This window comes from Labeo rohita, chromosome 19 (genome assembly GCF_022985175.1).
Source record: "Labeo rohita strain BAU-BD-2019 chromosome 19, IGBB_LRoh.1.0, whole genome shotgun sequence".
Taxonomy (NCBI): Eukaryota; Metazoa; Chordata; class Actinopteri; order Cypriniformes; family Cyprinidae; genus Labeo; species Labeo rohita.
The window spans coordinates 22,115,414-22,129,204 of record NC_066887.1 but is presented as its reverse complement, the minus strand read 5'-3'; the positions used below and the strand labels follow the sequence as shown (position 1 = coordinate 22,129,204).

General features: G+C 35.0%; 1 protein-coding gene across 2 annotated transcripts in view; it reads right to left on the bottom strand.

Annotated features, from left to right (window-relative positions):
• Positions 1–4,196: 4,196 nt before the first annotated feature.
• The window catches only part of cpne4b (copine IVb), a 44,211-nt gene continuing 34,616 nt past the window's right edge, over positions 4,197–13,791 (bottom strand). For both annotated transcript variants that reach the window (XM_051137545.1, XM_051137546.1), the window contains exons 13-16: positions 12,509–12,560; positions 11,891–12,024; positions 9,536–9,772; positions 4,197–5,792 (exon numbers count right to left, since the gene is read on the bottom strand). In XM_051137545.1, coding sequence (XP_050993502.1) covers positions 5,661–5,792; positions 9,536–9,772; positions 11,891–12,024; positions 12,509–12,560 — 555 coding nt within the window. In that variant the 3' untranslated portion in view covers positions 4,197–5,660. The remainder of the gene's footprint in view (positions 5,793–9,535; positions 9,773–11,890; positions 12,025–12,508; positions 12,561–13,791) is intronic.

Genomic DNA, 13,791 nt, shown 5'->3' with positions numbered 1-13,791 from the left:
AATGTTCAACATTGTTATTTCTTTAAGGGAACGCCCGCGCATTCATTCATCTATTTTAATACCGCTCTTTCGAAAATTAACCATGGTATGTGGTAAAACTATGGCAATACAAATGGAAATCAGTCCGTGGAAAAAAAAAAATAAAATATAACATGGTTACTACATTAACTATAGTAAATCCATGGTTAATTTTGTAAGGGTGTTTATTTAAAAAAATGTATTTTAATGTAAACGGGTATAAAATATGAGGAGAAAAACTTTAAGATGAAATTGACTGCAGCAGGTTAAAATGATTTATTTTTCAGAATGCACATTTGAAAGAGAAATATATTAATGGGAACATTTCAGCGGGTGATATGAGATGTAGGCCTAAACATCCTCAGTTTCGAAATGCATACTCGGCGCGAAAGTGCTCCCGCGTAATATTTTAGAAAGACCTTAATTCATCCCACGCATCTCATCCGTGTTGTGTCGTGAAAACTGAGGCAGTGTGTCATTGTTTAGAATAAAAGCAGCCAAACACACTGCAGTAACACCGGCAAAAGAAAGGAAAGAGGATTTTCCCATCAGTTTTCATTGCATTGCAATGGGACGGGAAGTGGGTATACACTGCTTCGCTTACCGGATATAGGAAGTGAGATAAAGGTCCATAGTGTGTTATTGTTTTTCTTGAGGACGATATAATTACTCGGTTTATTTTTACAGCTCTGCTATAATTTTAAAATGACAAAATAAAATGAAAACATAATAAAAACTAAAATAAGTTGTTCCCCACAATGAAAATTATAGCCTAAATATTAACCTAGTCAGTTGATATTGTTTTAAATTAAATTAAAATATTGTGCCACTATCCACCTTATTTTTCCCGTAAGAGTGGGGAAAGAGGATTTTTAGCTGTACAAAACACTGGTTTTGTAGTACAAACAGTTTTGCCTTTAACTGCACTTAATTGTTGCCAAGTCCACGTTTTGGGAACCCCGCTTCATGGGAACTCCGCCGAAAAACGTGTATTTTACCCCTCAGAACGCTATTTTTACTGAGGGAATCCCCCTGAAAAGTCACTGGGCTAGATTTAGGCTAGTTTTGAGTAGCAATTGCGCGGGTTTTGCTGTGAAAACCTGGCAACCCTGCTGCACTTTGTTAGGTATCGTCCATGGGCTTAATTCCGCATTGAAGAAAATGTAAATGTGAACAAAGAAACAGATTATAAACATTGTTCGATTAAGCAGCTTTATGTCCTAGCAACTGGCACAGGTTTCTTTACAAACCCTTGGTTTTAGGCTGGTTGCTAAGTTCTGCTGTACATATAAAACTTACATTTTACTGAATTGCAAATTCCTATTTCCAAGTACTCTCAAAACGAATTATTGTGTTAACCTGTGGCATGTTAGAACATGATAATATGTATAATGCATTTGGTGAATCTCCTTGTCACCTATACGTCTCTGCCAGACACTCACAGTGCAGCAAGAAAATAGTTTTTCCTCCCCTTTAAGCAAAATTATTTATTTATTGATTTATTAGAAATCTGTCAGAATTGACAACCTCATGCATTTCAAATGATAAACCCGAGATGCAGAAAAGACAGTCCTGCAGCTGCTGGAGAAGGTCAATGTAAAAAATCGGCAGGGTGGGGGATTTGAGGAGGACCTGAATGATGCTCTGGCCTTCCATGGGTTTTCCTTGAAGACCTCAGAACTGCTGCAGATTAAGTCCTAACCACAATTTATCTGCTCCCCTTGTCCTGCCAGCTGCTACTTCCATCATGTTGCCAGCTAACACAACCATCCTGCCAGCTGCTGCTTCTTACAACTTGCCAGTTTTCTTAACCATCCTGCTACCTGCCTCATCCGATCTCACATGTTGTCCAGCCCGCTGCCAGTGATGTTCACACACAGAGGTCTGAGGAGCAAAACAGATGGACATATTTCAGCAGCAGGTCATGATCCACACATCAGTATAAACTGCTCACACAAAATTCGGACATCTATAAGGCTGGATAAATCTGAATCTGAGTGTATGTAGTGGTACATAGCCTAAACCACCTGAATCACTGGCCTGTTACCTCATAAAATTAATTAAATGCATTTTTTTTAGGCAATCAAATACAATTGCAACATTTTATGCTGCAATATTTTATGCAAATATTCGCCTTAGTTAATATTCATGCTTTTTATTTAGGAGATAATGAATTCACAAAATGGAGATTTAATGGGAGTCCCCTAGTAATATGTGTCCTTGTGAAAGACGTTCTTCCTCAGATTTCATTCCCTACTGCAAGTTTTGAATGAGAAAGTATCTGCAAAATCACTAACAATAAATAATCTGCAGAATCTTTGACTAATATATCTGTTGAATATGATAAAGAACATGATCTGTCTTTCTCTTGATATCCCCTGGTCTTGTCCTGGTGATCTGAGTGTTTAATTATACATGATGGAGCTAATTGAAAGGCTGTGTGCATGTTTGTGTGTTGAGACTTCAAAGATTCCTCTCTTTCAAAGAGTCGATCACGCCTCCTGGATTCCACTTCTCAAGGTCTTCAGATGCCTGTTAAGAGCCTTTACATTCAAGCATCCTTCTAAATTCTGTAGCATTACAATTACAGTATTGTAGCATTAAAAAGAAACTCTAGATCAATATTAGTGGGTGTGAGAGAGCTGTGTGTTATAATGTGGTGCTGAGCAAATGCATCCAGATCTGTATCAAAACAAAAAGCTGAGAATCAAAAGTGGGAAAAACCTTTTTTATTGGCAACATGCAAAATACAGTCCTGGTTTCTGTAGTAAGCAAGCATACATACACACACGCTCCAAACAGAAGAAAGAAGGAAAGAAAGAAATGCGTAAAAGGAAATGAGAAATGTTTCTAACACAGCACCAGAAATACACTTCTACTATTTCCAAATATCTGAAAGGACTTAGATTATGTTAAGAAATTCTGCAAAACCAACCTCAAGAAACCTGTAGAAAAGAACAAAAACAAAGAATGCCTAAATACTGTAAGTACTGTATTCACAGAATCCATTCCACATGCTTTCAAATAAATATGCATTTGTTTATAGAGCTATATACAATACACTTAATTGTATGTAACAATTGTAAGTCATAAAGGCCTCACATTAAAAATAAGTTTGAAAATAAATACACTACCCTTCAAAAGTTTGGGGTGGGTAAGAAACAAATAAATACTTTTATTCAGTGAGACATTAAATTGATTAAAAATATTGTTGGTTGTACTTTTTATGAACCAAATCAGTATATTATGATGATTTCTGAAAGATCGTGTGACACTGAAGACTGGAGTAATGCCTGAAAATTCAGGTTTGCCATCACAGGAATAAATTAAATTTCAAAGTATATTCAAATAGAAAACAGTTATTTTAAATTACAATAATATTTCATATTATTACTGTTTTTGATCAAAAAAAAAAAAAATGCAGCCTTGGTGAGGACAGGAGACTTGTTTCAAAATCTTACCGACCACAAACTTTTTGCAGATAAATTAAATAAAGCAATAAATTGGTTGCACTTTGGATTATAAAGGACTAACAGTGGTTACTAACTGAGCATTGGTCATGCACTGGCCAATATCCGATAATCACTTGCCTCCTAAACTATTACGCATTGGAATATTATGCTATATTGGACTATATAGCCCTTGTATAGCAGGTCCACCAAAAATAACAGTAATAATATCAAACGAAAGGTAACAAAAGCCAACACTCATGAACAAATGCAACTTGGAATCAGTCTGACATCTCTTATCTAAAGGAAGACAGTCCAATTTCATTTTTCAGCTTTCTTTCTATTTACACAGAGTAGGTGACGGCAGTTCAAAAGGTGCTGGCAGATTGGTTTGGTTGCAGTGAAAGGAATCTGTCCCATCCCTATTGTTATGTTAAAGGTGCATTCAGTCATTTCAACCAAATAAAAATGTTTTATACATAATATACAAAAAAATATATATAGCTGCAAGCAGTGATTACTGGGGTTCAAGTGCTTTAAGGCAGTTAAGCACATATGTAGCAAGCCTGTAACCAATTAATTCTATAATAATTATTTAAAAAAGCATTTTTGGCAAACCCAGGTAATTTACCATAGAAATATTATGTTTTTTAATGTTTATGACTGTTATAGCGCCAGCTGTGGTCTGATCTCCTTAAAACTTTGTGTGCTTGTTTAGAAGAACATATGCTCACCAGGTTTCTTGAAGTTTTGAGTTTTCCTTTAGGCTTTGTAGGATTCTGGGTAAATCTGGACAGGCCCCTTTTCTAAACAACCCCGGTATAACTTCCCAAAGGCTAAATTTCAATGTTTTTTGATAATTACTGACCTAGAGAGTCTAGAATTGCACTGCAGATTAAGTGAAAAACAAGACTATTTTGCCAAAGTAGGTTTTTTACATCATCTTAATCATTTAACAAATGTTTTGATTGACAGCAGTGGTTCTGGAGGCAAAGTCCGGAATGAGGAGTTCTATCGTATGACACGAATATCACGTGCATGTGTTAAAAACCGTGCAACGTACAATTGTTTATGCCCTTGAAAAATGCGACATTGCCCCCCCCCCCAGACTTTTGGGGCCATGAGTCCTACAGGCCCACCGAGTTTAATTTCGATCAGCCTCTGTTAACCTTGTCTAATAGGTGCTCAATCTTCGTCTGGCAATGGCGCCCATGTTTTTTTGAGATACGTAAATGTCCTCATAGACCTTGTGGCATTTTAGACCAAGGCCATGCACAGCAATTTTCATGACCAATAGGACAAATGATTGAGCAGGTATAGCCATTTTAATGTTTTTTCCCTCTTATAGCACCACCAAGTGGCCAAGCTCTGTGATTTTTGTCCTGTGACCTCAGATTGAGCTCTTACATAAGTGTTATGAGTTTGGTGAAGATATCTCATTCTGTTCAGGAGTTATAGGCATTTTACGAAAAGTGGCCCCACCCCTTTCGAACGTTTTGGCGTCCCTTTGTGACTTTTTTTGATAATTATCGACATTCACTCTCCAGAGAATCTTTCTGCACTTGTCTGGTTCCGATCAAGTGGAAAAAATTTTTTGCCAGGATTCCAGTGACATAGACACTTGAGTCTGCGACTGATGGTGAGTAATTTCGTACTTTTGTTCGCTGCAGCGCCCCATCAGGCCAACTGGGGTGACAAGAAAAAGTATTCTCGTAGATTCATAACATTATAGTTTAACGGTTGTCACATGGACTATTTTAATGATGTCCTTACTACCTTTCTGGGCCCTGAACTTCGTAGTTGCATTGCTGTCTATGCAAAAACAGAAAGCTCTTGGATTTAATAAAAAATATCTTCATTTGTGTTCCCGAAGATAAACTGGTTTGGAATGACATGAGGGTTAGTAATTAATGACAGAATTTTCATTTTGGGGTGAACTATCCCTTTAAGTCAAATACAACTGCCATATCAGCCGGGGAAAACAAAACTTAAAGTGCACCTTTAATATAACTAACAACTGTGTAAGAAGAAAACATGGACAGCTAAGCACATTTTTGCCCAATGCCATTAAAAAACCTGAGTAAAAAAAAAAACAAGGATGGACCTGCTTGTCGATTCCTATAATGATGCTGCAAGCTCTGAAATGATCAATGAAGATATCTTGAAGTTGAGACGAATATGGCTGTGCGTAGCTCAGGGACTGAACGCTCTGGAAGACTCAAAGTCCGTCAGGCATTTGGGCTTGATGCCTTTTCCATTGTAGTAATCCACCACTTGATTGGGAACCTCAGCCAGCACGCTTTTAGCCAGCGCCGCAGGAGAGGCCTGTGTGGAAGAAAAGACGGATGAGAGAAGGGAATATAGATGAAATCTCACACTCTCTTGTGCTTGAGTAGGTGATACAGGAAAGGTGTCACTCCTATTTCTCTCCGTCCGCAAAACAGGTGGAGACAGACCAGAGAAAACCCAGCAGGACAGAGCTAAAAATAAACACGCACACACACAAACACACGCTCGGTTTCTCGCAGAAGCGTTCGTATCGGACAACCAACTTCACACCTTCAGAGTTGCGCTATATTTATGAATTGTGTGATATTGCAGAAGTTGACCTGAGGTAGCAGGTTTCCTCACAGCCGTCTTCTTGACTGTGAAGAAAAAAGCAAAACAAAACAAAACCCTTCTCTGGAGTTTATTGCACAAGAAGCCTTGGACAAAAAGTTCAATAAATCAAATGAAAAACCTGAAGGTTTATAAAGCGCAACTATATCACCAGTTACATAACACAAAAATACAACATAATCATGAAAAAATGTGAAGAAACGAATGCAAAGATTTCGCCAAAAAGAAATAAGAATTTTAAAATGATCACAAAAATAAAAATAATTAAAAATAAATCAATAATGCTAATTCTAATAATAATAATAAATATTATTATTATTACTATTTATTTATTTTAATATTTTTTGTATTTTTAATGTGTTATATAAATTATGCACTATTAGCTTAGCTACATTCTAATGTTGCTGTATTGAAATGAATTATGAATGATGTCTCTCCGATGTGTTGCTGCCAGTGCATTCCTTTTTTTCTTCTCACAGCTGTCACTTTTACACTGACAATGAATGATTTATAAATGACTAAATGAATATTTATGAAAAATATTGAATGAGTAATAATAATGATACACCAGGCTTTGTTTTTTTTTTTTGTTTTAAACCACATAGGATTTTTTTTGGAATAAAAAACTGAACTTTGCATGAACTCAACTTCAGGGGCAGGAATATTGAGTTAAAGCAGGACAGAATACGCCTAACGTCTCTTAAAAAATGCTTTCATAATGAAGACTGTTCTACATGAATGATTTCATACTCCTTAATTAAACTAAACACAGGCCTGTAAAATCTAAAAGCTTTGATGTTTTCCTTCCCTCTGTTCCAGCGCCGAGATGCTTGTTATTGGAGCTCAGAGAGACAGCTGTGAGAGCAACGCACTGACCTGAGAGAGGAGAGAGATGAAAAGAAACCTGGATGCCTTCAGATGTACGGCATCCTCTTGTAGTTTGGTTTCGTGACTAAGCCCTGACCAGAGGTACCATACAGTTTCTTAAATCACCAAACCTAGCATGAAGCATTTCTCTTCATTAGGCACAGCTGTTCATTAAAGGATTAGTTCACTTCCAGAATAAAAATTTCCTGGTAATTTACTCATCCCCATGTCTTCCGAGATGTTCATGGTTTTTGTTTCTTCAGTCGAATAGAAATGAAGGTTTTTAAGGAAAACATTCTAGGATTTTTCTCAGTGTAGTGGACTTCAGTGGGAGCCAACGGGATGAAGGTCCAAATTGCAGTTTCATCACAGCTTCAAACGGCTCTACACAATCCCAGCTGAGGAATAAGAGTCTTATGTAGCGAAACTATCAGTCATTTTCTAAAAAAAAAAAAAAAAAAATGTATATACTTTTTAACCACAAATGCTTGTCCTTCACTAGCTCTGCGACACTCAAGTTTTTTGTCTGTGTACTTTAGTTCAAAAAGGCATGGTATGCCGGTAAAAAACATGTAAATTTCAAAATTGTCCAACATTGTTGTTTTACCTTTTTTCAAAAGGGCGTCTGACTTCTTTTGCATGTTCGCTTTGTAAACACTGGCTCGGTACCTCCGCCTACTTCACGCACAAATCATATGAGCATTTGTGGTTAAAAAGTGTAGCAATTTTAATTTTCTTTAGAAAATAACCAATCATTTCGCTACATAAGACCCTTATTTCTTGGCTGGGATCATGTAGAGGCCTTTGAAGCTGCACTGAAACAGCAATTTGGACCTTCAACCCTGTTGATCCCCATTTAGGTCCACTATATGGAGAAAAATACTGGAATGTTTTACTCAAAAACCTTAAAGGAGAAGTCCACTTCCAGTACAAAAATTTACAGGTAATGTACTCACCCTCTTGTCATCCAAGATGTTCATGTCTTTCTCTCTTTAATCGTAAAGAAATTTTGTTTTTTGAGGAAAACATTTCAGCATTTTTCTCCATATAGTGGACTTCTATGGTGCCCCAAGTTTGAACTTCCAAAATGCAGTTTAAATGCAGCTTTAAACAATCCCAAATGTGGTTGTAAACAATCCCAGCCAAGGAAAAAGGGTCTTATCTAGCAAAACAATCGGTTATTTTCATAAAAGTAATACAATTTATATACTTTTTAATGTCAAACGCTCATCTTGTCTTGCTCTGCCTGAACTCCGTTTTTTTCCGGTTCATGACAGTTAGGGTATGATGAAAAACTCCCAACTCATGTTCTCCCTCAACTTCAAAATCGTCCTATATCGCTGTTTTTTCCTATATAGGGTGTTTGTTCTTCTTTGCATGTTCACATTGCAAAGACTGGGTCGATACTTCTGCAGCGATGTAGGATGATTTTGAAATGATTTTTGAGTTGAGGGAGAAAATATGATTGAAGTTTCTCGACAAACCCTAACTGTCTTGAGCCAGAATACACAGAGTTCAGGCAGAGCAAGACAAGACGAGCGTTTGAGATTAAATTGGATTTAAATTGTTTTTTTTTTTTTAATGAAAATAACTGATCGTTTTGCTAGATAAGACCCTTCTTCCTTGGCTGGGATTGTTTACAACTGCATTTGGGATCGTTTGAAGCCGCATTTAAACTGAATTTTGGAAGTTCAAACTCAGGGCACCATAGCAGTCCATTATATGAAGAAAACTCCTGAAATGTTTTCTTAAAAAAAACATAATTTCTTTACGACTGAAGAAAGAAAGACATGAACATCTTGGATGACAAGGGGGTGAGTACATTATCTGTAAATTTTTGTTCTGGAAGTGAACTTCTCCTTTAATTTCTTTTCAACTGAAGAAAGAAAGACATGAAGATCTTAGATGGCATAATGGTGAGTAAATGATCAGGAATTTTTTATTCTGGAAATGAACTAATCCTTTAAGCTCTGACTTATTAGCTATCACTTAAAACTTTTAGGTTTTGCTTTCTGTTTTTTACAGTTTAATGACAGAATTTGTTTTGAGTGAAATAATATACCGTTGGCTTCCAGGTATATTTACGATTGATTTTAAAGTACTTTTACTCATTTATAAATCACTTAATGGCCTAGGACCTAAATACACTGCAGATATGCTCACTGAATATACACAGACCACTCAGATCATTAGGAACAAGTCAGTTAGACATACTACGGGTGCATACAAAACAAGGGGAATGTGGTTTTAGCTATTATGCTGCCCACAGTTGGAATCAGCTTCCAGAAGAGATCAGATGTGCTAAAGCATTAGCCACACTTAAGTCCAGACTCAAAACTCTGTTTAGTTGTGCATTTACTGAATGAGCATTGTGCTACGGCCGAACTGATTGCATCGATTTTATGTATAATCATTTTTTCAATCTGTAATCCATTTTAAATTTTCTTAAATTTCTTGTTTTTATTGTTGTGATTATGTTTTATGAATATTTTAATTCCTTTTATGTGTAGCACTTTGCTTTACCATTGTGTATGAAATGTGCTATATAAATAATCTTGCCTTTCCTTGTTTTTTTTACTCACATGTTTGAAGTTGCGGAAGGGCACAAATTGCACGATGTCCCTCAGGACGGGTTCTCCTTTGGGAGAGCGGAGGATTCCATCATCACCATCCAGCATCTGCATGTCGCTGAAATCTGCGCTGCCTATGCCTACGATGATGACGGACATGGGCAGGTGGGAGGCGTGGACGATGGCCTCTCGTGTATCCGCCATATCTGTGATCACTCCATCTGTCAGAATTAGTAGTATAAAGTATTCCTAATGAATGAGAAAAAAGGAGGGAAGAAATCAATAAAATGAGAAAACATTTAAAAATTGAGACTCATGAAATGTTATCACTATCTTTGTCTTGCATTTAAAGCCCCATTATAACCATTACAATAGTTTCTTGTTTTATTTTCAGCAAAACACCACACCAACTTTGCCAATGGGGTAAAAAAAAAAAAACTATTTAGTATAATCTCTAATTGTCATACCATTCGAATTTCATATAAAGAAATAGTTGTTTTAACCCAAAAAGCAAATTAATGTTCCTTAGAACTGGTTCTCTTTGAAATACAAATGTTGTGTAATCCCACATAGGCTATCTGTAATTAGATGTACCTTTAAAACTGGAATATAATCTACTTTCAGTCACTTACATGTGTTTTATTAACACATAATCCTTTCTGGATTACAATCCGCCATCAAAATAATATATTTAATTATTCCAGCTGCTGTGAGAAAAGGGTATAAATTATCCGCTACCTGCAGCATCCTCACATGCGATACAGTGAGGTTATTTTTTAGTTAGTACTGTCCTGAGTAAGATATTTTACATAAAAGATGTGTACATATAGTCCACAAGATCAAAATATAGCTGAAATTATTCAAATAACCCCCTTCAAAAGTTTGGGAACCCTTTGTTCTTAATACTGTGCTGTTACCTGGACGATCTACAACTGTTTTTTTGTTTTGTAATGGTTGTTCATGAGTCCCTTGTTTGTTCTGAACAGTTAAACTGAGCACTGTTCTTCAGAAAAATCCTCCAGGTTCTGAAGATTCTTCAGTTTTCCAGCATCTTTTGCATATTTAAACCCTTTCCAGCAGTGACTGTATGATTTTGAGATCCATCTTTTCACACTGTGGACAACTGAGGGACTCAAACACCACTATTAAAAAAGGTTCAAACATTCACTGATGGTCCAGAAGGAACCACGATGCATTAAGAGCAGGGGGGGGTGAAAACTTTTGAACAGAATGAAGATGTCCAAAGTTTTATTTTATTGAAATATTTTTTTTAGTACTGCCCTTTGAAAGCCACAGAAGACACTTACATGTTTCCCAGAAGACAAAATTAGTACAATTTACCTTGATATTCAAGAAGTTTTCACCCCCCCTCCCAGTTCTTAATGCATTGTGTTTCCTTCTGGAGCATCAGTGAGCGTTTGAACCTTTTTTTAATAGTTGTGTTTGAGTCCCTTTATTGTCCCTTTATTCATGTTTTCACAGATTCTGCAAGAGGTTCCCAAACTTTCGCACGTAACCAAAAAAAGTTACTCACTGGAGCTTTAATTAATATAGTAAGAACAGTAATATTGGGAAATATTATTACAATTGAAATAACCATTTTATATTTGAATATGTATGTTTTGTTATGGCAGAATTAATAATATACACGATTAACAATAATGTCTTTCATTAGTATCAATGCTAAAAACTGTTTTTATTTTTATGGAAACTGTGATACTTTTTTTTTTTAGGTTTCTTTAATGAATAGAAAGTTAATTAAGCAGCATTTAACTGAAATATAATTATTTTAGACTAATTTTGAAATAGTCTGTCAAATATACTGTCACTTTTCAACAATTTCATACATTGTTTAATAAAATATAATATATATATATATATATATATATATATATATATATATAGATTGTATATCACAGTTTTCATAAAAAAATATTAAAATGTTTTCAACATTGACAAAAGTAAGAAATGCTTCTTGAGCACCCAAAGCACTGAACAATAGAGTAATGGCTGCTAAAATAAACCTTTTGCATTTTAAAATGCATTTAAAACAGTAACTTAACAGTGAATTATTATATTTCACAATATTTCTGTATTTTTTATCAAATAAATTAGTAACTACATAAACTATTTTCTGAGAACAATTATCTAATGCAGTCTGAAAAAAATCCTGATTAAGTAATAATTATGCTCTGCTCTTCCACGGCATGTTTCCTTGTTTATATACATCAGCAACTTGTTTTAAAAAGGCAAAAGCAGAAAAGCAGATGGAGTCAATATGGTGCTGTGCAGAAACTGAGCTCTTCAGTCTAATTAAAGGTGTTCTCTCTCTCTTTCTCTCTCTCTCTCTCTTTCTCTCTCACTAACCATGGCCTCTTTGGTGTGCATCTCCTCGGAGGCGGAGTTGGCAACTTTCTGGATGATGGGAGCAATATTAGTGGGACCGTACAACTGGATTTTCGGGAGGCAGTTCTGATAAGCCTCAACAACACCTTGTATACCTGCAAAACACAGAGCCGCTCAAGTCGATACACTCACTTGTTTTTAAACATCTTGAATTAAGTTCATTTTAATGTGTTTTATTTTATTTTTCGCACTGACCAGTTATCTTTTTTGTAATGTGACATTGAATGAATGAATTCCCCATTTCTTTTACAGTGGTGGTCATTTACATGTACTGACCTGAAAATGTCAGATGAAAACATGACCTTTGACCTCAGAGATGAATAGAGGTTATATGGAGGGTTTGTTTATTCGTGTATATGTTCAATCAAAAACAGAGCACAGCCTCATTTAAATGCATGAGCATCAGTTAAAAAGTTCATAGTTTATGCTTTGAAATCCTAACATCTTCTGTTTGCCATTGAGTATGTGTGTGGGAGATGTTTGACTCATGCAGCATTGGATTTCATTGAACTTTCTTTTTAAATAAAAAAAATGTTTGCAAAGGCATGAAGTTACATAGTTTACACTCTGATGACTCACCAGCACATTCTGGGTTGTCCTCATCAAAATTCACAGCAAAATCATGAGAAACCTGAAGTGAGGAGGGGAAAAAAAAACTGTTGAGTGACTAAAACTGTCTACCACTTTTAGAAACAAATTGCTTTTTTTAAATGCTGTGGATAAAAAAACTCAGTTGATTTAAACTTTGACCACTGGTGATATTAGATGACATTAAAGTTCATATAACGTACTGGAAGAATTTTATTATATCTTTATTATATTAATTTGTTCTTATGGTTCATTTATATTCAGAATTTCTGCAGCCAATGAAAGGGATAAAAGCATGCATAAAACATGGAGCTTCCCTGTGGCTCGGACTGCGGTCAACTGAAATGCATTCTTAGATTCAAATCCAACCATGACCTCTGATTGTAACATGGCAACCAATCAGATGACCTGATTTTGAGTGATTGGCATAGATTAGCAGGAATGATGAGGTGATTATTGTAAAAGGGCATCGGCAGTTCATGAATTATTCAGAAGTCTCCTGTCAGGTAATGTTGAGGAGTTCAGAGCCGTCTGGTTTCCATGGCGATTTATCGTAATATATATGGGAAACTTCTTGCAATCTTAATATAAAGTTACAAATTCAGTCTGTTAAATCTTAGATGAGTCCATCAAATCAATCAATAAATTAATAATAATAATAATAATAATAATAATAATAATATAGGAACGTCTTGCAGTCTTAAAATAAAGTTACAAATTTAGTCTGTTAAATCCTAGATGAGTCAATTTAATCAATCAATCAATAATAATAATAATGATAACAATAAAAAGAAAACTTATTGCAGTCTTTAAATGAAGTTAAAAATTTAGTCTGTTAAATCTTAGACGAGTCAATCAAATCATTCAATTAATGATGATAATAACAATAATAATAATAATAATATAGGAAACTTCTTGGAATTTTAAAATAAAGTTACAAATTCAGTCTGTTAAATATTAGATCAGTCAATCAAATCAATCAATAAATAATAATAATAATAATAATCATAATATAGGAAACTTATTGCATTCTTAAAATAAAGTTATAAATTCAGTCTGATAAATCTTAGATAATTCAATCAATAAAATTATTATTATTAATAATAATAATAATAATAATAATATAGGAAACTTACTTGAGTCCTAAAACAAAGTTACAAATTCAGTCTGTTAAATATTAGATCAGTCAATCAAATCGATCAATAAAAATAATAATAATAATAATAAAATAATAATAATCATAATATAGGAAAGTTACTGCATTCTTAAAAAAG